The sequence below is a fragment of the Gymnodraco acuticeps genome, unplaced genomic scaffold, assembly GCF_902827175.1.
Source record: "Gymnodraco acuticeps unplaced genomic scaffold, fGymAcu1.1, whole genome shotgun sequence".
Classification (NCBI taxonomy): domain Eukaryota; kingdom Metazoa; phylum Chordata; class Actinopteri; order Perciformes; family Bathydraconidae; genus Gymnodraco; species Gymnodraco acuticeps.
This window is the reverse complement of record NW_022990162.1, coordinates 81,046-108,755: the sequence shown is the minus strand read 5'-3', so window position 1 is coordinate 108,755 and position 27,710 is coordinate 81,046. Positions and strand designations below refer to the sequence as shown.

The following is a 27,710-nucleotide window of genomic DNA, read 5'->3' as shown; positions in this document are numbered from 1 at the left end:
CCTCTGGCTCTGAAACTTCAACTACTTCTTCTTCTGGCTCTGAAACTTCAACGACTTCTTCTTCTGGCTCTGAAACTTCAACTACTTCTTCTTCTGGCTCTGAAACTCATACTTCTTCCTCTGGCTCTGAGAACTTCAACTACTTCTTCCTCTGGCTCTGAAACTTCAACTACTTCTTCCTCTGGCTCTGAAACTTCAAACGACTTCTTCTTCTGGCTCTGAAACTTCAACGACTTCTTCTTCTGGCTCTGAAACTTCAACTACTTCTTCCTCTGGCTCTGAAACTTCAACGACTTCTTCTTCTGGCTCTGAAACTTCAACGACTTCTTCTTCTGGCTCTGAAACTTCAACTACTTCTTCCTCTGGCTCTGAAACTTCAACTACTTCTTCCTCTGGCTCTGAAACTTCCACTACTTCTTCCTCTGGCTCTGAAACTTCAACTACTTCTTCCTCTGGCTCTGAAACTTCAACGACTTCTTCTTCTGGCTCTGAAACTTCAACGACTTCTTCTTCTGGCTCTGAAACTTCAACTACTTCTTCCTCTGGCTCTGAAACTTCAACTACTTCTTCCTCTGGCTCTGAAACTTCAACTACTTCTTCCTCTGGCTCTGAAACTTCAACTACTTCTTCCTCTGGCTCTGAAACTTCAACTACTTCTTCTTCTGGCTCTGAAACTTCAACTACTTCTTCCTCTGGCTCTGAAACTTCAACTACTTCTTCTTCTGGCTCTGAAACTTCAACGACTTCTTCTTCTGGCTCTGAAACTTCAACGACTTCTGGCTCTGAAACTTCAACTACTTCTTCTTCTGGCTCTGAAACTTCAACTACTTCTTCTTCTGGCTCTGAAACTTCAATTACTTCTTCTTCTGGCTCTGAAACTTCAATTACTTCTTCCTCTGGCTCTAGAATTTCAACCTCCAACTCTGAAACGTCCTCTGTTTCCGGGACACCCAATCCAGCCTCTTCCTCACCCGGCAAAGTGTTAGCGTCTTCTACGTTCACCATTGCCTCAGTGGGTGGTTGGCCTGTGATTCCTGAAAGTGTTGTGATTGTCACTTCCTCAGCAAAAGCAGCTGTAGTGAATAATACCTGTGAGGTGGGGGTGACAACATCCAAATCCTCCCCTTCTTCCTCAACAGGAGTCAGGTCTTCCTCTGATATCAGGTTAGGAGACAGATTGATATATGGAGCGTCCGTCTCCAGCTCCAGAATCACCGGAGAGGTCGGGATGTAGTCTCTCACGAGTTCACCAATCTCGTCGTGATGAATGGTTTCAATCTCATGTGTAATGATAGGCAATCCTTCATTTGATAGCTCTGGCTCACCCACATAAATTGCCTCTTCCTCCTCTGTAATATCCTGAGAGGCTGGAGAGTTATCGTTTCGCTCCGCCATCCCTCCAGTTACTGCCGTGGTCTCATCATCGGGGAGGGCGGTGGGATCCAGGAGTGTCACGAGAGCGTTTTCCTTCTCCATGGGGGTGAGAGGGACCTCCAGCCGGGGTTTATCCACCTCTGGCTCCACAGTGGAAACCTCAAACTCGTTGTGAGAATCCGGCTGGGTAAAAGACAAGATTTATACATTAAAAAAGGTTGGTATTAGTCAGTGATTTTGCAGGTTTTTGTTACACAAGATTCAAGATACAAGGCTTTTATTGTCATGTGTTCAGAGCTACAGTGTAGATATGTCCATGAGAATCTGAGGTCACAGGCTCCTCCAACAGCAACACAATAAAACAGACACAATAGTTCAAATAGTGCAAGGAGAGTCTAAACACAACGCAAAGTGTTTTTAATACAAAAGATTCAGGTTATTGAGGGTTTGGTATCAGTATTTTTTAGGGCTGTCAAGTTAAAAAAAATTAACGCCACTAATTATTTTAACGCGATTAACGCATGTGTATTTTTTTTCCTCGGCCGCCCCGTAGTTTCAGAGCGCATCGAGTTTAAAATACCATCTACAAGCTGATGCTGACAGCCCGTGGCAGACCACACTTCCACGCTCACCAGCAGGCACCGACTGGCCATCGGGAGGACCGGGAGAGACCTTACATGTATTGCTAATGTTAGCATCTGGTGCTAGCTAGCTGCACTAACGGATATAAGGAGCTGTTTAAATGAAAACAGAGGAGCGACATTTCGCCACAACTGCGCCGAGCACTTGACTTTATGCAGGAAGCCAGACAGTGGGACATTGTATGAAAAGTCAGCACACTCAGCACGGATAGTGCGCAACATGATTGCAGCGTCCAGGTAGCTCCCGTTCGAGCATATGCCTTGAGTTGCACATAGCTCCAACGATCACACACACACACACACACACACACACACACACACACACACACACACACACACACACACACACACACACACACACACACACACACACACACACACACACACACACACACACACACACACACACACACACACACATATTATTGTATGAGAGAGGTTCCAGGTTGAATTGAGGCGAATATTTGTAATGTTCAGAGGTTGTTGTGTTTAATATTCATGAGAATATTTGTCATTGTTCAAATGATAATAAACATTAGCATACAGCATATTTGTCCACTCATATGTTGATAAGAGTATTACAAACTTGAAAGATAATCCTCTAAGGTACATTTAGAACAGATAAAAAATGTGCGATTAATTTGCGATTAATCGCGATTAAATATTTTAATCGACTGACAGCCCTAGTATTTTTTATTGAACGTGACCCTTTATTTTTCCTTAGAATTCCTTCAGGAGCAAATCTTTTACAGATTTCTGTCATTTTTCACAAATGATATTGAATAACGGAGAGAGTGTGCATCTTAATTAGTCCCAATTAATGACTAAAAAGTATATACCCTGAACGTGAACAGTCCCTAGCTAATTTAAAGCAACATTAGATATTATAATCTCCAATTCCCATACATTTAGGACCCCTTGTGCATTAAGGAGTCTTTACTAACTAATTAAGTCATCCTATGTGATGTGAAAAGGCAACTTTTAAAAGGTGTCAATTCCACAACATATAATGTTTACTATGCATGAGATATCACATGCTTTCTCCACATACTCTTTCCTTGACTAGTTAGACTAAAGAAAACAACTAGTATATTCAAATATGGTCCTTTCTGGAGTATATTTCCAGTAGCATGAATTAAACCTCTTACCTCATTCACCACTTCAATTGTAGAGGTTGCTGAGAGGGCTGGTAGGTGGATCACTTCTGTCCAAAAGAAAGGAGAACAATGCATTTTCATACATGAGGTGGTTGGGTTTCAGAGCATTTCCACTGCTGTTATTTCACATGCCGACACTAAGGACTACAATATAGGCAAGGCAAGGCAATTTGATTTATATAGCACTTTTCAGCACGTGGCGATTCAAAGTGCTTTACAGATTCAAAGCAAAATACATTTAAGAACACGGCATCTATTGCACGTCTGTCCGTCCTGGGAGAGGGATCCCTCCTCTGTTGCTCTCCCTGAGGTTTCTCCCATGTTCCCTTTAATCTGTGGGTTTTCTCCGGAAGTTGTTCCTTGTACGATGTGAGGGTCTAAGGACAGAGGGTCTGAGGACAGAGGGTCTGAGGACAGAGAGTCTAAGGACAGAGGGTCTAAGGACAGAGGGTCTGAGGACCGAGGGTCTGAGGACAGAGGGTCTAAGGACAGAGGGTCTGAGGACCGAGGGTCTGAGGACAGAGGGTCTAAGGACAGAGGGTCTAAGGAGAGAGGGTCTGAGGACAGAGGGTCTAAGGACAGAGGGTCTGAGGACAGAGGGTCTGAGGACAGAGGGTCTGAGGACAGAGGATCTAAGGACAGAGGGTCAGAGGACAGAGGGTCTGAGGACAGAGGGTCTGAGGACAGAGGGTCTAAGGACAGAGGGTCTAAGGACAGAGGGTCTAAGGACAGAGGGTCTAAGGACAGAGGGTGTCGTATTGTCATACTGATATTCTGTACAAACTGTGAAGTCCACTGAGACAAATGTAACATTTGTGATATTGGGCTATAAATAAACATTGATGGATTTAAGAATAAATACAGCATAAATACATTATTAAAAAGGCATTTCAAAACAGGCATAATAAGCAAAGGTAATTAAATAAATTAAATAAATAAACACAGCAGGTACAGAATACATGACTGAAAGGCATACTGTAGTGTGAGTATGCAGCTCTATTAAAAGCAGCGGCAAATAGGTGCGTTTTTAGTCTGGATTTAAACATAGGAAGTGTTTCGGCGGACGTGCACGATGTGGGAAGTTTGTTCCAGATTGTCGGGGCATAATAACTAAAAGTTGCTTTTCCATGTTTAGTGGTTATTCTCGGAACAGAGAGCAGACCCGACCCAGAAGACCTGAGACTCCTGGATGCTTCATAGTGATGGAGGAGGTCGTCTATATACCTCGGTCCGAAGCCATTTAGAGATTTAAAAACTAGCAGTAGTATTTAAAAATGTTTGGCGATGTTAGCACTGCACCTGGTTCGAAGTTAAGAGAGTTTAGATCGATCGGCAGCGAGGCTTCTTCTCGTAAAGCCTTGGTCACCATTTCTCTAAGATCAGCGATGACTGAATCCCCCGGGCTTTCGGTCGTCACCTCTGCTTCCTCAGAGCTGATTTCCGGGGACGTTATCTCAAAGATGAGAGAGTAGTGCACCGAGATTCCTCCGGGACTGAAACGAAGAAAACATCTCTGTGATTATCTCTTCACACTCAAATGTTTTAATCAACTTATCTACATGTTCAGACTGTTATGGTGATTGTGTGATGATCTGCTGAGAGTTCAACACGCAGCAGGAAAGTCACGGTGGCATTAAAATCAAAGCAATGAGCTAAAAGAAGCTAAAACTGTGACGAACTTGGATAATTTTCAGCAGGTTTGACCTACGAGCTTCATCCTTTCTGCACTACACGAGAGGAATATATTTCCCTTAGGAAAGTCAGAGCTAAAAGATAACTTAAACAAGTTAATTCTGAGACTAACAATAAAACAAATGAGCTAAAAGAAGCTAAAACACTGAAGAAATGGGATCATTTTCTGCAGAATTTCACTTCGAACGTCATCCTTTTTGCACCTACGTAAATATATACGTAATCAATTAATCAAAACCAAAACAATGAGTTAAAAGAAGATACAACTCTAAAGGAAACAATGCTCTCATAACTCTTTCTGTACACTGCCTGCTCAGCAGATAACAGACTAGCTCATGAACATAGTCTTAGTTAGTTTATGTATTCATGTATTCATGTCTTCATGTATTCAACAGGGACAGTTGACACATGACACATTAATGAACATTTCTGTAAATGGGCCAGTTATTCAAGAGGCTATTTTTCATCTGTAGTCCCTGGACAGATTTTAAAAGTCAACCTAAAACACATTTTTTCTGAGTGGAATAATGCAATCTCCTCTCGCTGCACCTCCTGTTATCCTCGTTGTGCGTATGTTAATAAGGGAGGGTGTGTGTATGTGTGGCCCGAGCGAGCGAGAGAGAGACCTTACAGCATTGTTGTTGTTAGCATCTGGTGCTAGCTAGCTGCGCTAACGGATATGGAGCTGTTTAAATGAAAACAGAGGAGCGACATTTCGCCACAACTGCGCCGAGCACTTGACTTTATGCAGGAAGCCAGAAAGTGGGACATTATACGAAAAGTCAGCACACTCAGCACGGATAGTGCGCAACATGATTGCAGCGTCCAGGCAGCTCCCGTTCGAGCATATGCCTTGAGTTGCATATAGCTCCAACGACCACACACACACACACACACACACACACACACACACACACACACACACACACACACACACACACACACACACACACACACACACACACACACACACACACACACACACACACACTTACTTTGTATTGTATTATTGTATGAGAGAGGTTCCAGGTTGTTGTGTTTAATAAACTGTCTAAGAGGAGGTGAGGTAAGGCCGTTGACAGTTAAGCAGTTAAAAGATGGATTTAGTAATGGTTGAGCCTAATATCAGAGCTAAACGACTTTAACACTATTTCTGGTATTAAAAAACTAAAATAATCAACTAAAAGAAGCTAAAAGGGACTTCCGGTTGGACGAACATGTGAGGGCTGCGTTGTCTCGTTCTCCCACGACTTTACTTTCTACATTTAATTTAAAACCACCGAAGTTGAGTTAAACCCGTATTGTGTGAACATAATTTGGACTATAAATCAGAACAAGCCGATGTGATGCCGAAACCTGCGTTGAAAACGGAGACGAAACGGGCAAAAAAGACCGAAACTGCTGTCTCAAGTGCAAGTGAAGTTGCTGGCGCGGACATGGCTAGCATAATTAGCCTGCTTGAAGAGCACAGAGCTAGCATTTCAGCTGACTTCAAAGCTGCCTTTGCGGTACTGGAGGCGAAGCTGAACCAAACGCAGACCACAGTAGCAGAACATGGGGAACAAATAGACTCTTGAGACCAATGCCAATCTGCAAGATCAGCGACTCCGTATACTCGAGGAGAAGTGTGCGGTATTAGCAGATAGCAATGCTAAGCTAGCTGCGAAGACCGCAGATCTGGAAGGTCGGAGCGGCAGAAATAACATTAGAATCATTGGACTTCCTGAGTCTATTGAGGGACCCCGGCCTACAACCTTCTTTTCTGAATTTTTGGTGGAGCTGCTAGGCAATGAAACTCTCTCATCCCCTCCCGAGCTGGACCGTGCACACAGAGCGCCGGCTGCTAGGCCGCAGCCAGGGACGAGACCGCGACCTGTGATATTGCGGCTGCATCACTACCAAGTCAAGGACCTGATTGTCCGGGAGGCCCGCAAGAGACGAGGGGATCTCCGCTACCGTGGGACACCAGTGCAGATCTCCGAGGACTTCACACAGGAGGTTCTCGAACAGCGGGCGAAATACCGAGACATCATGTCAAAGCTGTACAACCTAGGCCTCAGACCGGCTCTTCTGTTCCCTGCTCGCCTGCAGATCACACTTGGAAGTGGGGCTAAGAAAAGGTTCCCCTCGCCCCTGGAGGCTGTAGCCTTTGCAGCTGGCTATGAACGCGAGCCGGCTAACTAACCACTGATGTTGTGCTAGGCTAGTGGTGGCTGAGCTAAGCTAGGCTAAACCGCGCTGGCGCTGCATTGATGGTGGACTGGGTACGTTACAACCGTTATGTTGGGACACAATTGATTGTATAATCTAACGTTACCTAGCCATGACAGCGCACAATGCGACATGTTGTCTACATTTATTTTTTGTATGATTACATTTGTATATTTACACTATATACCCGGGGTGTTTTTTGCACTATTTCGAATGTCCTTGTTAACTCATGCTGTTCACAATTGTCTCTGGGCACTTTACAGCCGTCGTTCTGTTGGGACGTCATTTCTTTTATAACTAACGTTGCTCGGCCAAGTCAGCAGACGATGTGACATGTTTACATCTATTTTAATTTAATTTAATTGTTTTCATTTTTGTATTTACACTATACCCGGGATGTTCTTGCACTTTTGCAATGTTCTTGTTAACATTTGCTGTTCACAATTGTTACACTTACTAAGGAGGTTGTATCTGCATGATGTGGGTACTGAGACACCTTGAAGAAGGAGAGATGATTCAGGTAGGGAAGTTATTGCCAATTTCATTGGCAGATGGAGCTCAGGGGTGGGGAGGGAGGGGGTCTAGGGCATGGGAGGAGGTGGGAGGGGGTCTAGGGCATGGGAGGGAGGGGGTCTAGGGCATGGGAGGAGGTGGGAGGGAGTAGAGGATGGGAGGGAGAGGGTGGGGCATTTATCTTGATGGGGCTACAGGTTTCCATTTGTTTGAGGCAGCTGTTTCATTTACATTCTGTTTTGTCATCTTTATGTACACTGTTCTCTCCATTTTTAGTTGTGGATGTTCTAAGGCTGATCTTACACCTTCGATGCTGTATGCAGTGTCATGGCTAATATAACTGGTACAGGGACTGGTGGTGGACAGGCGGTCAGGATACTCTCTTTGAACACTGGTGGGTTGAATGCTTCGGTGAAACGCACAAAGATTATGACACATCTTAAAAACCTGAAGGCGGATATAATGTTTATACAAGAGACACATCTCTGTAAATCTGATCAGCGAAAGCTGAATAGGCCGTGGATTGGACAAATGTTTCATTCACAATTTAACCTAAAGACAAGGGGCACAGCCATTTTAATTCGTAAAAAAGTAAATTTCACCCCTACTAATACAATTTTAGATCCAAATGGACGTTATGTCATCATTTCTGGTACTCTCTATCAGAAGCCGGTCATCTTAGTTTCTGTGTATGCTCCCAATTGGGATGATCATAATTTTGTGAAATCGCTATTCTCCACCATCCCCAATTTGAATTCCCACCTATTGATACTGGGAGGAGATATGAATTGTGTTATAGACCCAACACTAGACAGATCTAGTTCCAGAACTGTGGCGCCCTCTAAAACGGCACAGACTCTCTCTGCTTTTATGGACCACTATGGCTACGTCGACCCGTGGAGATTTTTACACCCCTCGGCTAGGCAATACTCTTTCTTTTCCCATGCACATCGTTCATACTCTCGCATAGATTATTTTATTGTTGATAAAACATTTATTTCGTCGATTGTCTCCGTTCAGTACTCACCGATAACTGTATCAGATCATTCAACTGTGATCCTGGACCTTCACTTTGATCATAAGCCTAAGGAATTTAGATTCTGGCGTCTTGACCCTCTTTTACTTTCTGATGCAGCCTTTTGTGAGTGTATTTCGGAATCAATTGCATTCTTCTGTGAGACCAACCAAAATGAAGAGACCTCTGCGTCCCTACTCTGGGAAACCCTTAAAGCTTTTCTTAGGGGTAAGATCATCTCGCATACGTCTCATGTTAATAAACTTCGTAGAGCACGCCAAAGAGAACTGGAAGAATCTATCATTAATCTAGACAACCAACTATTTTCCACTCAATCACCTGATCTATCTAAAGAACGGATGGGGCACCAAACAGAACTTGACCTTCTCCTAACAAGAGAGGCTGAACTACTCCTTCTACACTCACGAGGGTCTATATATGAACATGGCGATAAAGCTGGCCGTCTCCTGGCCCACCAACTAAAGGCTAGGGTGGCCTCGAACCAAATCACCCAGATTCGGGACGGGTTGGGCTCTCTCACTTCTGACCCGGGAGAGATTAATAACATCTTTAAAACCTACTACTCTCGTCTCTACACGTCTGAATCCCCTGATAACGAAGATCAGCTACATACATTTTTGGATAAATTGGATATGCCCATGATTTCGACTAACGACCAACAGACACTAGATGCCAACCTGCAGCTTGCTGAGATTAAAGAGGCAATACAGTCCATGAATAGTGGCAAATCACCGGGACCTGACGGATACCCGGTAGAATTCTACAAAAAATTCTCAAATCAACTTTCCCCATTATTATTAGATATGTTTAATTCGTCGTACGTCCAAGGCTCACTGCCGCCTACCCTTATGCAAGCCTCTATCTCTCTGATCTTTAAGAAGGGTAAGGACCCGTTGAGCTGTGCATCATATCGCCCAATCTTGCTCCTGTCTGTAGATGTGAAAATACTTGCGAAGATTTTTGCTCGCCGGTTGGAATCTATTATACCCTCCATCATTTCGGAAGATCGGACAGGATTCATAGGAGGGAGGCACTCCTTCACAAATGTCCGAAGACTTCTCAGCGTCATCCACAGCCCGCCTTCTCCTGCTGAACCGGAGGTTGTCATATCTCTTGATGCTGAGAAGGCCTTCGACAGGGTTGAGTGGGCCTATCTGTTTTCTGTCCTTCAACAGCTGGGCTTTGGTCCAGGCCTCGTCTCCTGGGTTAGACTTCTGTACTCTTCTCCTCACTCCTCTGTATGTACGAACACCCAGCGCTCCAAATTCTTTCCTCTTTTTCGCGGGACGCGTCAGGGGTGTCCGCTCTCCCCACTACTATTTGCAATTGCTATCGAGCCATTGTCGATTGCTCTAAAAGCAGAGAGAGGAATTAAGGGGATTCAGAGAGGGGATATCGAACACAGGGTCTCGTTATATGCTGACGACCTCCTTCTGTATGTGCGCGATCCTATAGCTAGTACTCCACACATTCTCTCACTTTTGACCACTTTTGGTTCATTTTCAGGATACAAATTAAACATCCAAAAGAGTGAATGTTTCCCTATCAACCAATTGGCTACAGAATTACCTCCGTTGTCGTTGCCTTTTAGAATATCCAACTCAGGGTTTAAATATCTGGGCATTGCAATCACGCAGTCTTTTAGTGCGCTACGGGAACAAAATCTTACTGTCCTGACGGCAACAGTCAAATCTGACCTGCAGAGGTGGGGCCATCTGGCACTCTCTTTAGCAGGAAGAGTTCAGACAATAAAAATGAATGTACTGCCCAGATATCTATACATGTTCCAATGCCTACCTATTTGTTTGCCTAAATCTTTTTTCACTGCTATTGATAATATTATTTCCTCATTTATTTGGGCTGGTAAACATGCAAGAGCTAGTAGACCATTACTGCAGAGGGACAGGTTCCTGGGTGGGCTTGGTTTACCTAACCTTATGGGTTACTACTGGGCCACAAACACACACAAGATCATGCTCTGGTTCACTTCACCCCAGAGTGACTGGTGTCTTGTGGAGGCCAACTCATGTCGATCCACGTCACTTCAAGCCCTCGCGTGTAGCACTCTGCCCCTTTCCCCCTCACAATTCACATCTAACCCCGTTGTAATTGGCACTTTAAAGATCTGGGCACAAGTTAGACGTCACTTTGGTTGGCTTACTCTTCCTCAAGCAACTCCTGTCTGTAACAACCATCTATTTTTACCAGCCACAATTGACCCCCGATTTTCTCACTTGAAGAGGGAAGGCCTCCGCTGCATAGGGGAGTTATACATTGATAGCCTGTTTGCCAGTTTTGACCAACTACGGGTTGCCTTTAATCTAAGAGGATCTGATTTCTTTAGATACTTTCAACTAAGGGATTTTGCTAAGACCCACTCTCCACAATTCCCTCAATCCCTGCCTCCCAGTGGAGTGGATCTTGTACTTAGAGCAAGAACTTTGTCTAGGCGCCATGTCTCTTACTTTTATGATCTTTGTTCTCCGGTTGATGAATCTGCCATTAACAAGATTAGAACTAATTGGGAAAAGGAACTACAGTTCACCTTCTCTGATGACTTTTGGAAGAAGGCCCTGAGAGCCGTTAACTCATCCTCCAGTTGCGCTAGACTCAGCCTAATACAGTTTAAAGTTCTCCATAGACTACATTATAGCAAGGCTAAGCTCTCCAGGATTTATCCAGATAGATTGGACGACCGGTGTGATAGATGCTCCCAGGCCCCCTGCGACCTGACTCACATGTTCTGGTCGTGCCCTAAATTATCTAGCTTCTGGCAATCTTTCTTCGAATGTATTTCTGAAATTGTAGGTCTAAAAATCTCTCCATCCCCTCATGTAGCTGTTTTCGGTAGGCCCCCAGATGGAATCAACATTACAAACACTCAAACCAATGTCATGGCCTTTACCTCCTTGATTGCTCGTAGGAAAATCCTTCTTTTGTGGAAATCTCCTTTACCTCCCTCTTTTAAAATGTGGCTTAGTGATACTATGTCTCTTCTAAAGTTGGAAAAAATTAAGTTTACTCTCCGGGGTTCCTCAGATAAGTTTTACGCTCATTGGAGGCCACTGATCAGCTATGTAGACCGTCTTCCCCCTGATATGGTGTCGCTGTAGGGATTCTCCCTTTATTTATCCGTCTATAATTCTGATATGATTACTCCCCTGTCCACCACATAGGCAGCCCATGTGACATCCCTGGATATGTGTTGTATGTATGTATGTATGTATGTATGTATGTATGTATGTATGTATGTATGTATGTGCATACATATTATTGTATCTATCATTTTGTATTGTATTGATGTACTGTTGCCTCAGTGCTCCGGGAGAGGGGTGGTTGGGATGGGGCGGGGTTAAAGGGAAAGTGAGTAAGGGTTCTTTTGGGAGGGGAAAAAAAAAAAAATGCCTTAATTGCTGTAATGCACTGTTACACTTTCTTTTCTTTTTTTTACATGTGAATAAAAATATTTAAATTTTAAGAAGCTAAAAGTCTGAAGGAAACTGAGGAAATGGGATCATTTTATGTTGGTATTTTACTAAGAGCTTTATAATACACGTAGCATTGATTGATAATAAGTCTAAGTGTTGTTTTTAAACTGATTAGATCAGGGCTGATACGACACTTGATGTTCTAGTATTAGACGAGAGCAGCATATTTCCCTCTGGAGTTGGTGGAGACAAAGATCTGCGCTAAAAGAGCTACGGTATATTTCTGACTGTAAAACAAAGAAGACGAGTCTGAAGGAAACTGAAGAAATGGGATCATTGCATGTTGGTATTTTAGTAAGAGCTTTTCCCTTTTTACAATACACTGTTGTACACTTATTTCAACATGTGTACACATTCCTGTGATTAGATTAGGGCGGATATGAGACTTGATGTTCTAGAATAAAACGAGAGCAGTTTATTTCACACAAAATGAGCTAAAAGAAGCTAAAACGCTGAAGGGAACGGCAGGTTTTCCCTCTGATATTCATCCTTTGTGCACGGTTCATTTGATCGACACTTTAAGTAAGTGTTTTTGAACTCATGTACACGTTTAATCGTGAGGTTAAATGAGGACGTGCAATGTATTGACCTTATATCCATAGAGACATTTCTCCAGGCATGAAAACAAGAAATCGTCTCTTCAAACTAAAATGTGTTAATCAACTAATCTATATGTGCAGGCCTAATGTTTTTCTCAGAGTCACACGTCCTGCAAATGTTAATTATAACGTTGTATTCAAGGGACTCTGGCTCCCAGCATGAGCTCCGGGGAGTTTATCTCGCAGCAGAAGTCATCAGAAGTCGTGAAAGAGTAAAAGAGAGAGGCACACTCAGAAGGCCAGGCATGAATATCTGAAGCTAAGTGTGTGTGCATCAAAGCTATAGCTATCTATATTCTGCACGGCTATCATCATCAAGAGAGAATGAGATGATTTGCTCAGACTCTGATTATACGAATTTCTATGCTTTTGTGAGAACGGCCAAACAAAAGCGCTTCTTCATTAGATTGCAGTGGCGGCGGCTGGGCATCACTTTGTCCCAGACAGCTATGTGTCTGGTTTGGACCTGATTGAGTCTGTAAACACACACCTCGTGTCCTCTTTCACTGACTTTTGATGCATTTTAGGCCTTTTTTCTATTGTGTTTTCCCTGATGTTTTTGGTTGTTTGACACCGTGGGCCTTTTGCCAGTCAGTTTAAACAGTAACAGGTATGATGCATTTAAAGCCAAAGAGATATGATGGGAATGGCTCTCACCATTTTTATAAATGCAACAGAAAAAAGGTTAACGTTACTTAAAGCAAAACAAATATGATTAAGGAAACGAAGAGCTATGGTCAGCTGAGAGAGGGGCAGGAATTATATTTTTCCTGTCCCTTGGTCTGGAGGTCAATGGTTTTGTGAATATGTTTTTGGTTGTTAGCCTGAAATAAGGTCTGCGGTTAACACAAGCTGAAGAGATTTTAATTCTATAACATAAAATAAGTCAGTAAATACCCCACTGTTGAATTTAAAAACAGCGGTTGCTAACAAGTGTCTAAATGAGACGACTAAACGTCATCACGCCCAACATTAGCCTCCTTTAGCTTAGCGGTGGTGACGTGAAGTCATGTGACCGTGCTGTAGTTCCTTTATAGCCCAACATTAGCCTCCTTTAGCTTAGCGGTGGTGACGTGAAGTCATGTGACCGTGCTGTAGTTCCTTTATAGCCCAACATTAGCCACCTTTAGCTTAGCGGTGGTGACGTGAAGTCATGTGACTGTGCTGTAGTTCCTTTATAGCCTAACATTAGCCTCCTTTAGCTTAGCGGGGGTCTCGTGAAGTCATGTGACTGTGCTGTAGTTCCTTTATAGCTGAACATTAGCCTCCTTTAGCTTAGCGGTGGTGACGTGAAGTCATGTGACCGTGCTGTAGTTCCTTTATAGCCCAACATTAGCCTCCTTTAGCTTAGCGGTGGTGACGTGAAGTCATGTGACCGTGCTGTAGTTCCTTTATAGCCCAACATTAGCCTCCTTTAGCTTAGCGGTGGTGACGTGAAGTCATGTGACCGTGCTGTAGTTCCTTTATAGCCCAACATTAGCCTCCTTTAGCTTAGCGGTGGTGACGTGAAGTCATGTGACTGTGCTGTAGTTCCTTTATAGCCTAACATTAGCCTCCTTTAGCTTAGCGGTGGTGACGTGAAGTCATGTGACCGTGCTGTAGTTCCTTTATAGCCCAACATTAGCCTCCTTTAGCTTAGCAGTGTTGACGTGTAGTCATGTGACCGTGCTGTAGTTCCTTTATAGCCCAACATTAGCCTCCTTTAGCTTAGCGGTGGTGACGTGAAGTCATGTGACCGTGCTGTAGTTCCTTTATAGCCCAACATTAGCCACCTTTAGCTTAGCGGTGGTGACGTGAAGTCATGTGACCGTGCTGTAGTTCCTTTATTGCCCAACATTAGCCTCCATTAGCTTAGCGGTGGTGACGTGAAGTCATGTGACCGTGCTGTAGTTCCTGTATAGCCCAACATTAGCCTCCTTTAGCTTAGCGGTGGTGACGTGAAGTCATGTGACCGTGCTGTAGTTCCTGTATAGCCCAACATTAGCCTCCTTTAGCTTAGCGGTGGTGACGTGAAGTCATGTGACCGTGCTGTAGTTCCTGTATAGCCCAACATTAGCCACCTTTAGCTTAGCGGTGGTGACGTGAAGTCATGTGACCGTGCTGTAGTTCCTGTATAGCCCAACATTAGCCTCCTTTAGCTTAGCGGTGGTGACGTGAAGTCATGTGACCGTGCTGTAGTTCCTGTATAGCCCAACATTAGCCTCCTTTAGCTTAGCGGTGGTGACGTGAAGTCATGTGACCGTGCTGTAGTTCCTGTATAGCCCAACATTAGCCACCTTTAGCTTAGCGGTGGTGACGTGAAGTCATGTGACCGTGCTGTAGTTCCTGTATAGCCCAACATTAGCCGCCTTTAGCTTAGCGGTGGTGACGTGAAGTCATGTGACCGTGCTGTAGTTCCTGTATAGCCCAACATTAGCCACATGCACGTGAAATAAAATGAGTTGTTTTGTATGTTTATGTTCGTTATGTTTATGCTGCTATAGTGTGTAAATGTGTTTGAATCCTCTGACTGTGCTTCACGTGTTTCATCTACATGTCATCACCCTCATCTCCTCTAAGCTTGTCTTTGTTCTTCCCTCTGCAGCCCACACATTAGACTCTTTTAACTTTACAAGGCGAGAAATGAGCCTTGAACTTCTCTCCTTGGGAGCTCAGCCCTCCTGAATACGAGCCTCATGCTTTCCTCGTTTCTCAGCTCAGTTTCTCAGATCTGCTTTCGTGGATCTGACGTGCAGGCGGCTTTGTTTCTTCTTCGTCTTTGTCTCTTTTTCAAAGCCTCACCCACTACCTACGATTCCCAGGTGACGGCAAAAACGTATTCACGAATCAACGACTTCAATAACTGGAGAAACTCTGCAGTTATGACAAGCTTTCTGACCTTTTTTAAGATAGTAGTTCCTTAGTTCTGATACAAAACATCTCATCAATAATGCAAAAGTAAAAAAACGTTGACTCATTTCTACACACCTTAATTCCTGATTGGTCCTAAATCAAAACGTTGCAGAAAAACGAATTCATGCTTTTATAACCCTTCTATAAGGCTGTCCAACCGTTCCCATCAAAAAACTTGACAAGATTCTGCAGCCCGTCTACTAACAACAACAACAACAACAACAAGGAAAAAGGACGACATCACTCAGCAGATTTACACTGGCTCCCAGTAAAGTACAGAATGCTTCTTCTAACTACTTCTTCGTATAAATGACATCAAAAAGTGCATTTTTTTAGGAGACCTTTAAAAGGTGTGCTGTATTTTAGCCCTTCTGAGTCCTTGGTGAGATTAGAAGGCAAAACCCCCCCCCCCCCCCCCCCCCCCCCCCCTCTCCTTATTGGTCGACAAAGCGGCACACTCCACAGCTAGAGGACCATTACCGATTAGAGAAACTTCCACCCATCGACTCAATAATTAATTACAAAGACACTCACAGGGGAGATAATCTCTCAAAGGATATTCCGTCCTCAGAGGACAACAAGACGTTTGTGTTTGAGGTAATAATCCTCTTTCTCCTTTCACTTCAGCCGTATTTAAAGAGGCCAATCACAACAGAGCCGGCCAGCTAACCAATCAGAGCTTCAGACAGAGGGTGAAAAGCTAGATACTGATATACACGTGAACATCACCAGGAGAGGACTCTTTAAAGTAGAGACACTACATGCTGATATACACCTGAACACCAGCAGGAGAGGACTCTTTAAAGTAGAGACACTACATGCTGATATACACCTGAACATCAGCAGGAGAGGACTCTTTAAAGTAGAGACACTACATGCTGATATACACCTGAACATCAGCAGGAGAGGACTCTTTAAAGTAGAGACACTACATACTGATATACACCTGAACATCAGCAAGAGAGCACTCTTTAAAGTAGAGACACTACATACTGATATACACCTGGACATCAGCAGGAGAGGACTCTTTAAAGTAGAGACACTACATACTGATATACACCTGAACATCAGCAGGAGAGGACTCTTTAAAGTAGAGACACTACATACTGATATACACCTGAACATCAGCAGGAGAGGACTCTTTAAAGTAGAGACACTACATACTGATATACACCTGAACATCAGCAAGAGAGCACTCTTTAAAGTAGAGACACTACATACTGATATACACCTGAACATCAGCAGGAGAGGACTCTTTAAAGTAGAGACACTACATACTGATATACACCTGAACATCAGAAGGAGAGGACTCTTTAAAGTAGAGACAATACATACTGATATACACCTGAACATCAGCAGGAGAGAACTCTTTAAAGTAGAGACACTACATACTGATATACACCTGAACATCAGCAGGAGAGGACTCTTTAAAGTAGAGACACTACATACTGATATACACCTGAACATCAGCAGGAGAGAACTCTTTAAAGTAGAGACACTACATACCAGCGACGTGCAGTCAGGGGAGGCAGAGCCTCTATCATACTCCAATGTACGGAAAAACAACTAAAGAAAAACTAAATAGTAATAAAATGTCTCCACTGATCTGTTTTGTAAATGTGATTTATGTTTGATTCAAATCGCTTTTTATAGTCAAAATCAGCAAATTGGCCGAGCTCCGCTACAACTACGGGTAGCGATGAGGAGTGAGGCAGGGACGAGCTCTGCCTCTCGTAAACCCACAGTAACTGGCTGGAGCGCGGGGACTAATTTAACGCGGGCACTTATTTTGTGAGCGCGCTCAAGCCAGTTACTGTGGGGTGAGGTGAGGCACAGATGAGCTCTGCCTCACCTCAGAATGCGTCACCTCACAGAAACTGGCTGGAAAGCGGGCCCTAAGCGCATGCCTGCACCATCTCACTGTATGTCACCAATGTAATGTTTGTAGATCCCTTTATTACATTTATCCTCGCCATCCATAGTCTCTAAATAACTTATTTCACGTATATATGATATTTAGGCTCGCTGGTCTCATCGTACAACGGCAATGAAAAAAGCACCAGGGGAGGCAGCCATAACCTCTGCCGCACTGAAGGGGGCGCAAGTGAGCCCACAGGTTCTTGTTGCTACTGTTATTCTACGCAGAGACGGTAGACGTGAACAACAAGCTAGACTTTTGAAACGAGAGGAAGATAAGGAGGACTTTTACAAAAAAGTAATAGAGATTGTTGTCCAGAAGGAGAGCATGGACTTCATCTTCAAGTCAAGGTAAGACCCCAATTGTAATGAAAATGGAATTTTACTAAGAAAGAACAATCCAATATTTAGATTTTGGGTATCCTTTTGTTGAACAGTCTGTTTAAAATGAATCAAAGCATCAGACTAAAAAAGCTTTTGAAAATAACAGAACATTTCGATTAAGGTCAAAATATAATATTTGTAAATCTGACTGAAAGAGTCAGTGCCTCACCAGCCATGAACCTCACCGCACGTCACTGCTACATACTGATATACACCTGAACATCAGCAGGAGAGGACTCTTTAAAGTAGAGACACTACATACTGATATACACCTGAACATCAGCAGGAGAGGACTCTTTAATGTAGAGACACTACATACTGATATACACCTGAACACCAGCAGGAGAGGACTCTTTAAAGTAGAGACACTACATACTGATATACACCTGAACATCAGCAGGAGAGGACTCTTTAAAGTAGAGACACTACATACTGATATACACCTGAACATCAGCAGGAGAGGACTCTTTAAAGTAGAGACACTATATACTGATATACACCTGAACATCAGCAGGAGAGGACTCTTTAAAGTAGAGACACTACATACTGATATACACCTGAAGATCAGCAGGAGAGGACTCTTTAAAGTAGAGACACTACATACTGATATACACCTGAACATCAGCAGGAGAGGACTCTTTAAAGTAGAGACACTACATACTGATATACACCTGAACATCAGCAGGAGAGGACTCTTTAAAGTAGAGACACTACATACTGATATACACCTGAACATCAGCAGGAGAGGACTCTTTAAAGTAGAGACACTACATACTGATATACACCTGAACATCAGCAGGAGAGGACTCTTTAAAGTAGAGACACTACATACTGATATACACCTGAACATCAGCAGGAGAGGACTCTTTAAAGTAGAGACACTACATACTGATATACACCTGAACATCAGCAGGAGAGGACTCTTTAAAGTAGAGACACTACATACTGATATACACCTGAACATCAGCAGGAGAGGACTCTTTAAAGTAGAGACACTATATACTGATATACACCTGAACATCAGCAGGAGAGGACTCTTTAAAGTAGAGACACTACATACTGATATACACCTGAAGATCAGCAGGAGAGGACTCTTTAAAGTAGAGACACTACATACTGATATACACCTGTACATCAGCAGGAGAGGACTCTTTAAAGTAGAGACACTACATACTGATATACACCTGTACATCAGCAGGAGAGGACTCTTTAAAGTAGAGACACTACATACTGATATACACCTGAACATCAGCAGGAGAGGACTCTTTAAAGTAGAGACACTACATACTGATATACACCTGTACATCAGCAGGAGAGGACTCTTTAAAGTAGAGACACTACATACTGACATACACCTGAACATCAGCAGGAGAGGACTCTTTAAAGTAGAGACACTATATACTGATATACACCTGAACATCAGCAGGAGAGGACTCTTTAAAGTAGAGACACTACATACTGATATACACCTGAACATCAGCAGGAGAGGACTCTTTAAAGTAGAGACACTACATACTGATATACACCTGAACATCAGCAGGAGAGGACTCTTTAAAGTAGAGACACTACATACTGATATACACCTGAACATCAGCAGGAGAGGACTCTTTAAAGTAGAGACCCTACATACTGATATACATCTGAACATCAGCAGGAGAGGACTCTTTAAAGTAGAGACACTACATACTGATATACACCTGAACATCAGCAGGAGAGGACTCTTTAAAGTAGAGACACTACATACTGATATACACCTGAACATCAGCAGGAGAGGACTCTTTAAAGTAGAGACACTACATACTGATATACACCTGAACATCAGCAGGAGAGAACTCTTTAAAGTAGAGACACTACATACTGATATACACCTGAACATCAGCAGGAGAGGACTCTTTAAAGTAGAGACACTACATACTGATATACACCTGAACATCAGCAGGAGAGGACTCTTTAAAGTAGAGACACTACATACTGATATACACCTGAACATCAGCAGGAGAGGACTCTTTAAAAATAGTATGTATTAAATACAGAAATACTACTTCTACTAACTCATAGTATGTATTTGATATATGAATGTATAGTGCGTTTTCCTCTCATTGATCTCATTGCATCCTGTGGGGTTTTTCACTTTCACTATAAAATAAATGAACCCTCTTTTTCTGCATCAAATCAAAGCGTAGCTGCACAAACACACAGGAACAGGGAGAGTTTTTATATTACCCGTCAGAGTCTTGCATCTCGCTGGCATTGGGAAGAAGAAAAGAAAGTTAAAGATTGGGAAATACAATAAGCTTTGACAGGAAGAAACTAAACGAGAGGGAGAGGAAGAGAATACACGAGCATTTTGTTCAGATTAAGTTCCAGGAAACCTTCAAATGTCAGACAACATCTGTGACAACACAAGCAACTTCCTGTGTGATTTTTAATTAAATACTTTACTTCAGTACAATGTTGAGGCACTTGTACTTTACTTGTTTATATTGTATGCTACTGTGTACTGTCTACTCCACTACAGTTCAGAGGTACATGGTGTACTTTTCCTCCACTACATGTATTAATACCTTTAGTTACTTCACAGATCTGGATGAATGATGAAATATAATCAAGTGTTGAATCAGACTTTAGTTCCACCTGGAGTAAATCCACCAGCTACCCTGCAGTATACAAAGTACTTCAGACTAGCTGCACCTTCACCAGCTTTGAGAACACTTTCATGATCAATCATTATAAAACATATCATATCTATTATTCTGAAATGGACCAATCTGCACAACGACTACTTTTACTGTCGCTACTTTCACTATATTTTGATGAGAATACTTTTCTACTTTCACTTGAGGAACATTTTGAATGCAGGACTTTTACTGTGACAGAGTATTCCTACACTCTGGTACTTCTACTTTTACTCAAGTACAAGATCTGAGTACTTCTACTTTTACTCAAGTACAAGATCTGAGTACTTCTACTTTTACTCAAGAACAAGATCTGAGTACTTCTACTTTTACTCAAGAACAAGATCTGAGTACTTCTACTTTTACTCAAGAACAAGATCTGAGTACTTCTACTTTTACTCAAGTACAAGACCTGAGTACTTCTATTTTTACTCAAATACAAGATCTGAGTTCTTCTACTTTTACTCAAATACAAGATCTGAGTACTTCTACTTTTACTCAAGTACAAGATCTGAGTACTTCTACTTTTACTCAAGTACAAGATCTGAGTACTTCTACTTTTACTCAAGAACAAGATCTGAGTACTTCTACTTTTACTCAAGTACAAGATCTGAGTACTTCTATTTTTACTCAATATCTGAGTACTTCTACTTTTACTCAAGAACAAGATCTGAGTACTTCTACTTCTACTCAAGTACAAGATCTGAGTACTTCTACTTTTACTCAAGTACACGATCTGAGTACTTCTACTTTTACTCAAGTACAAGATCTGAGTACTTCTACTTTTACTCAAGTACAAGATCTGAGTACTTCTACTTTTACTCAAGTACAAGATCTGAGTACTTCTACTTTTACTACAAGATCTGAGTACTTCTACTTTTACTCAAGTACAAGATCTGAGTACCTCTACTTTTACTACAAGATCTGAGTACTTCTACTTTTACTACAAGATCTGAGTACTTCTACTTTTACTAACATTGCTGTATTCTGCAGTTTATATGAAATTGTTGATATTGTGTGAATATTTCTCTGAATGAATGTCCCCCCCTTCTCGTTGAAATACATCTCAATGAGGAGAATAATTGATATTTCTGGAACGAGGCTAGCCCAACAAAAGCTCATCAGATAAAAGGAATAATAGCCTCTGGATATATTAGATTATACTCCCTGAGAACACGAGCGGATCCACCAGCTATTGTTATATTGTGATTATCATGTCTGATTGAGACACTTGAAAATGCTCAACAGGGAAAAGTGAGATAAGAACGGACAAAAACAATGAAATGGAAATCTGTCATTTGGAGTAATCTGAAGGATTTGGTCTCTGCCAGACAATAGTGTATCATACGAGTGATTAATAAATGATGTGTTCAACACTCAAGAGCTCTTTGAAATCAGGATGTATTCTTCCTATAAGCATGAAGGAAACTTTAATACAACCTTACCTTAAAGGTCCCTTATTATACCCTTCTCCAACAATATACTACAGGTCTCAGATTTATACCATAATCCCCTCTGTTTCAGCCCTGTTTCCAAAGTGCTGATTCTGTGTCTGTAGCTTTAAATGCTAATGCTGACCCACACCCAGACCCACTGGCAGAGGAGGTGGCACTGGTCTCCTGCTCTCTCCCAAATGGAGCTTTTCCCTCTTCAAGCTACCTAACTTCACTCCTTCCACCTTTGAATTCCATGCCGTCACAGTAACCCATCCTATACAGTTAACCATTGTTGTTCTCTACCGTCCACCAGGCGCCTTGGGGGACTTCTTGGAGGAATTAGATCATCTCCTCTCACTCATCCCTGAAACTGGCCCTCCCGCTGTACTTCTCGGAGACTTCAACCTCCAGACGGGGAAGATAGACGAACTAACATCTCTGTTAACCGCCTTTGCTTTCTCACTGTCTCCGTCCCCACCGACTCATAAAGCTGGCAATGTCCTTGATCTCATATTCTCAAGGAACTGCGCTACTTCTAACCTCTCTGTAAACCCGCTCCACACATCCGATCACTTCTTCATTTCATTCTCTCTATCCCTTTCCAAACATAACAAACTAATCTCTTCCCATCCTGCACTTGTTCGCCGTAACCTTCGCTCCCTCTCTCCCTCTACCTTTGCCTCGTCGGTGCTCTCAGCCCTCCCTTCATCTGATTTGTTCCAACTCCTACCTCCAAACTCTGCTGCAGAAACTCTCCTCTCTACTCTCTCATCCACTCTGGACTCGCTCTGTCCTCTCACATCTCGGCAGGCTCGTCAGTCCCCTCCTGCTCCCTGGCTAAATGATGCACTGCGTGCTAATAGAACCGTCCTTAGGGCAGCAGAGCGGAAACGGTGGAAATCCAAACACCGTGACGACCTCCTAACCTATCAGGCTCTCCTCTCCTCTTTCTCTGCTTCGATCTCTCAGGCAAAAAGCACTTTCTTTCAAGATAAGATCCAATCTTCCTATTCCAATCCTAAAAAACTATTTTCCATCTTCTCCACCCTCTTGGACCCTCCAAAAGCTCCTCCCCCCTCCTCACTTCTGTCAAGCGACTTTGTTACCCACTTTGAAAAAAAGGTTAATGATATTCGCTCTTCTTTTTCTGACTCACCTTTACTCACCGCTGGGTCACCAGACCCTCCTTCCACCAACACACTAACCTCCTTTTCCCCTCTCTCTCCAAGTGAGGTTCTTACCCTCATTACCTCTGCCCGCCCTACCACCTGTCCTCTGGACCCTATCCCTTCAAACCTCCTTCAGACTATCGCTCCTGATATTCTACCGTTTCTCACCCATTTCATCAACACTTCTCTAACTTCTGGTCACTTTCCAAACAGTCTCAAGGAGGCAAGAGTAAACCCTCTCCTAAAGAAACCCACTCTCAACCCGTCTGATGTTATAAACTACAGGCCTGTCTCTCTCCTCCCGTTCCTGTCTAAATCACTTGAACGCGCTGTCTTTAAACAACTCTCCTGTTATCTCAATCAGAACAACCTTCTGGATCCGCACCAGTCTGGTTTCAAGGCAGGTCACTCCACAGAAACTGCTCTCATTGCTGTCACGGAGGAACTGCACACTGCCAAAACTGCATCCCTCTCCTCTGTCATCATCCTGTTGGACCTGTCTGCTGCATTCGACACGGTGAATCATCAGATCCTCCTTCGCACTCTCCAAAAACTTGGGGTTTCAGGCTCTGCACTTTCCCTCCTCACCTCATACCTGAAAGACCATACCTACAGGGTTACGTGGAGAGGGTCTGAGTCCCACCCTTGTCAATTAACTACAGCGGTCCCTCAGGGCTCTGTTCTTGGTCCCCTCCTCTTCTCCCTGTACACAAACTCGCTCGGATCAGTCATTAGCCCGCATGGTTTTTCTTACCACTGCTACGCTGACGACACCCAATTAATTCTGTCCTTTCCCCGCTCAGAGACCCAGGTCGTCGCACGCATCTCTGCTTGTCTAGCTGACATCTCTCAGTGGATGTCTGCTCACCACCTCAAGCTCAACCTTGACAAGACTGAGCTGCTCTTCCTCCCGGGAAAAGATTGTCCCACTCTTGATCTAACTATCAACATCGGCACCTCAGTTGTTTCCCCGACTCAGACTGCAAGGAATCTGGGTGTGACCCTAGATAACAACCTGTCCTTCACTGCAAACATCGCTGCTACAACCCGTTGCTGCAGATACACGCTTTACAACATCAGGAAGATACGTCCCCAGCTGACACAGAAAGCGACTCAGGTTCTGGTCCAGGCTCTCGTCATCTCACGCCTAGACTACTGCAACTCCCTCCTGGCTGGTCTACCTGCATGTGCCATCCGACCTCTGCAGCTCACCCAGAATGCAGCGGCTCGTCTGGTCTTCAACCTTCCTAAATTCTCCCACACCACTCCGCTCCTCCGCTCCCTTCACTGGCTTCCGGTAACTGCTAGAATCCACTTCAAGACACTGGTACTTGCTTACCATGCTGCAAATGGATCTGGCCCTTCCTACATCCAGGCCATGGTTAAACCGTACACCCCAGCGCGTGCACTACGCTCTGCATCAGCCAAACAGCTCGCTGCGCCCTCGCTGCGAGGGGGACCCAAGTTCCCATCGGCGAAAACACGTGGGTTTGCTGTCCTGGCTCCAAGATGGTGGAATGAGCTCCCCATTGACATCAGGACAGCAGATAGCTTGCACATCTTCCGGCGCAAACTGAAAACTCATCTCTTTCGACTCCACTTCGAGCGATAGAACTATTAACAAAGCACTTTTATACTAATAAAGGACTGGCTTACCTAAAGCCAGTTGAGTAGCACTTGAAATGTTTGGCTCTATGAAACCTGATGTACTTTATGATTCTGTTTTCTTCAAGGTTGTGTCTTCCTGGTCGAATGTACTTATTGTAAGTCGCTTTGGATAAAAGCGTCAGCTAAATGCAATGTAATGTAATGTAATGAGCTGCTGCTGGCCACGCCCCTCTGAGAGACGATTGATTAAAAAGAACACAATGGTGCTCTAGGAGGAGATCAGTCTAAAAGCTTCTTTATTTCTTATTCAGAAACTTTACTTTTAAGGAACATGTTTATCTAATTCCTGGACACTTTCTCCTTCGTCTCATGTTGTTTTGTTATCTGATTACAGACAGGAAACGCTCCCATAACACTTGAGTCCCTTGAAGAGTTCAACATATTGTATAGTTAATGTTTTTTATATTTGCTTTTAATTTGCCACTTTCAATTATTGTGTTTATTCATGCGCCTCAAAAGTGACATTTATCATATGTTGTATAGCATTCGTTTCAGTATATTACATTTTTATTCTACACAATCTTTGTTTTTTAAAATCTTTTATTTATTCTGTAATATGAGTCAAAAGTACTTTATTTACCTCTGAAGTGTCGAGGAGTAAAAGTATAAAGTAGCATAAAAGTATGTAAAAAATAGTACTTAAGTACAGTACTTTAATAAATGTACTTAGTCACTTTACACCTCTTGCTTACATGAATACCTATATTTCAACTATACCAGAATTTGTACAACTATTTATTTAATATTTTTAAACTGTTGGGTTTTTTCCTATCATGCTGACCCTGCTATGTTTTTCAGAATAAAAAAATACCTTTAATATTTATAAAACATGCAGTTATATGTACATGAAGTACGATGCCTCTAAGATGTAATGGAGTAGATAATACAAATACTCAAATGAAGCAAAAGTATGTCAAAATAGTACATGAGTAAATGTACTTTGATTACACTAGATGAGTGAGGACTCGAGTGCCGATTTTCGGGACTCGTGAGTCGACTCAAACTCGACTGACTCAACTCTGACTCAACTCGGACACTCCTTGAGTGACTCGGACTCAACTCGGACACTCCTTGAGTGACTCGGACTCAACTCGGACACTCCTTGAGTGACTCGGACTCAACTTGGACACTCCTTGAGTGACTCGGACTCTGACTCAACTCGGACACTCCTTGAGTGACTCGGACTCAACTCGGACACTCCTTGAGTGACTCGGACTCGGACTCAACTCGGACACTCCTTGAGTGACTCGGACTCAACTTGGACACTCCTTGAGTGACTCGGACTTGGACTCGGACTCAACTCGGACACTCCTTGAGTGACTCGGACTCTGACTCAACTCGGACACTCCTTGAGTGACTCGGACTCAACTCGGACACTCCTTGAGTGACTCGGACTCAACTCGGACACTCCTTGAGTGACTCGGACTCAACTTGGACACTCCTTGAGTGACTCGGACTTGGACTCAACTCGGACACTCCTTGAGTGACTCGGACTCTGACTCAACTCGGACACTCCTTGAGTGACTTGGACTCGGACTCAACTCGGACACTCCTTGAGTGACTCGGACTCTGACTCAACTCGGACACTCCTTGAGTGACTTGGACTCGGACTCAACTCGGACACTCCTTGAGTGACTCGGACTTGGACTCGGACTCAACTTGGACACTCCTTGAGTGACTCGGACTTGGACTCGGACTCAACTCGGACACTCCTTGAGTGACTTGGACTCTGACTCAACTCGGACACTCCTTGAGTGACTCGGACTCAACTCGGACACTCCTTGAGTGACTCGGACTCGGACTCAACTCGGACACTCCTTGAGTGACTCGGACTTGACTCCAACTCTCCCTAGGTGACTCGGAATCGAAAAGTGGGGACTCGAGAGTGACTTGGACTCGTGAATTGGTGACTTGACTACAACACTGGTGTGAGGACTTTCTCAAAAAGTTATTTTATTCTGAAAAGCATTTCATTTGTAGAATTATTTTCCCATTGTCATTTGTGTTCATGTTGTTTTTGGTTGGATTAGTTTTAGTTTAGTTAGTCTAAAGTACCTTGAAAAGTGAAGTAAAAGTATATCAAAGTAGTACTTAAATACAGTACTTGAGTAAATGTACTTTGACTAAACTAGATATATGAGGACTTCTATCTTATTCTGAAAAGCGTTTAATTTATAGAGTTATTTTCACTTTGTATTTGTGTTCATGATGTTTTTGGTTGGATTAGTTTTAGTTTAGTTAGTTAGTCTAAAGTACCATGTGGTGAAAAGTGAAGTAAAAGTATATCAAAGTAGTAATTATATACAGTACGTGAGTAAATGTACTCTTCACCACTGCTCACCTGATCCCCAGCACGTAGATGGCTTTAAATCCGGGCAGTTTGACGAACACATGCTGCATCTGTAGAGAGAAGAGACACTTTTTAACACCTCCCTTCCTCTAATTACCCCTGAGCTCGTTAATAAGCTGGCAGCAAGCCCATGTGTGGCTATAAAACAGCAGTGCATTATGGGAAACCTTCATCGATATCTATCTTTGGACACTCTTATGACATAATCGTCTTTGCGGGCCTCGTCAGGAAACTTCCTGCTGCGCCGCATCGCGTGCACAACTAAGGGATTCTTTATTGAGAGGCCTTCAATGACCAAATTACTCATAACGTTTCATCCCACAGGAAATAAGACTGATAACCACTGAACCTTTGAAAGAACATCAATAACATTCATCTGTTTGCAACTTACATATATCAATATTCCAATTACTTGTATATACAATATTCATTGTCATAACTACACTGTAGCTATGAACAAATGACAATAAAAGCCTTGAATCCTTGAACTCCAGAGGTGATTTTCTAC

General features: G+C 43.1%; 1 protein-coding gene across 1 annotated transcript; it reads right to left on the bottom strand.

The window, feature by feature from the left end:
- Nucleotides 1–195: 195 nt before the first annotated feature.
- Nucleotides 196–27,710, bottom strand: LOC117547000 (titin-like). Its single transcript, XM_034217459.1, has 6 exons — nucleotides 27,594–27,710; nucleotides 27,194–27,252; nucleotides 20,128–20,148; nucleotides 4,472–4,665; nucleotides 3,164–3,219; nucleotides 196–1,557 (listed from the first exon to the last, which is right to left on the bottom strand). The coding sequence occupies exons 2-6, from the start codon at nucleotides 27,250–27,252 to the stop codon at nucleotides 196–198; spliced, it is 1,692 nt and encodes a 563-aa protein (XP_034073350.1). The 5' UTR covers nucleotides 27,594–27,710.

What these genes read in the sequence shown, in the direction of transcription:
- LOC117547000 (XM_034217459.1), bottom strand. Translation starts at nt 27,252, where the DNA reads ATGCAGCATGTGTTCGTCAAACTGCCCGGATTTAAAGCCATCTACGTG. An exon ending in ATCTACGTGCTGGGGATCAG is followed by an intron (nt 20,149 to 27,193) that starts GTGAGCAGTGGT and finishes TCCCAATGCCAG; the next exon opens with CGAGATGCAAGACTCTGACG. An exon ending in CAATTGAAGTGGTGAATGAG is followed by an intron (nt 1,558 to 3,163) that starts GTAAGAGGTTTA and finishes TCTTTTACCCAG; the next exon opens with CCGGATTCTCACAACGAGTT.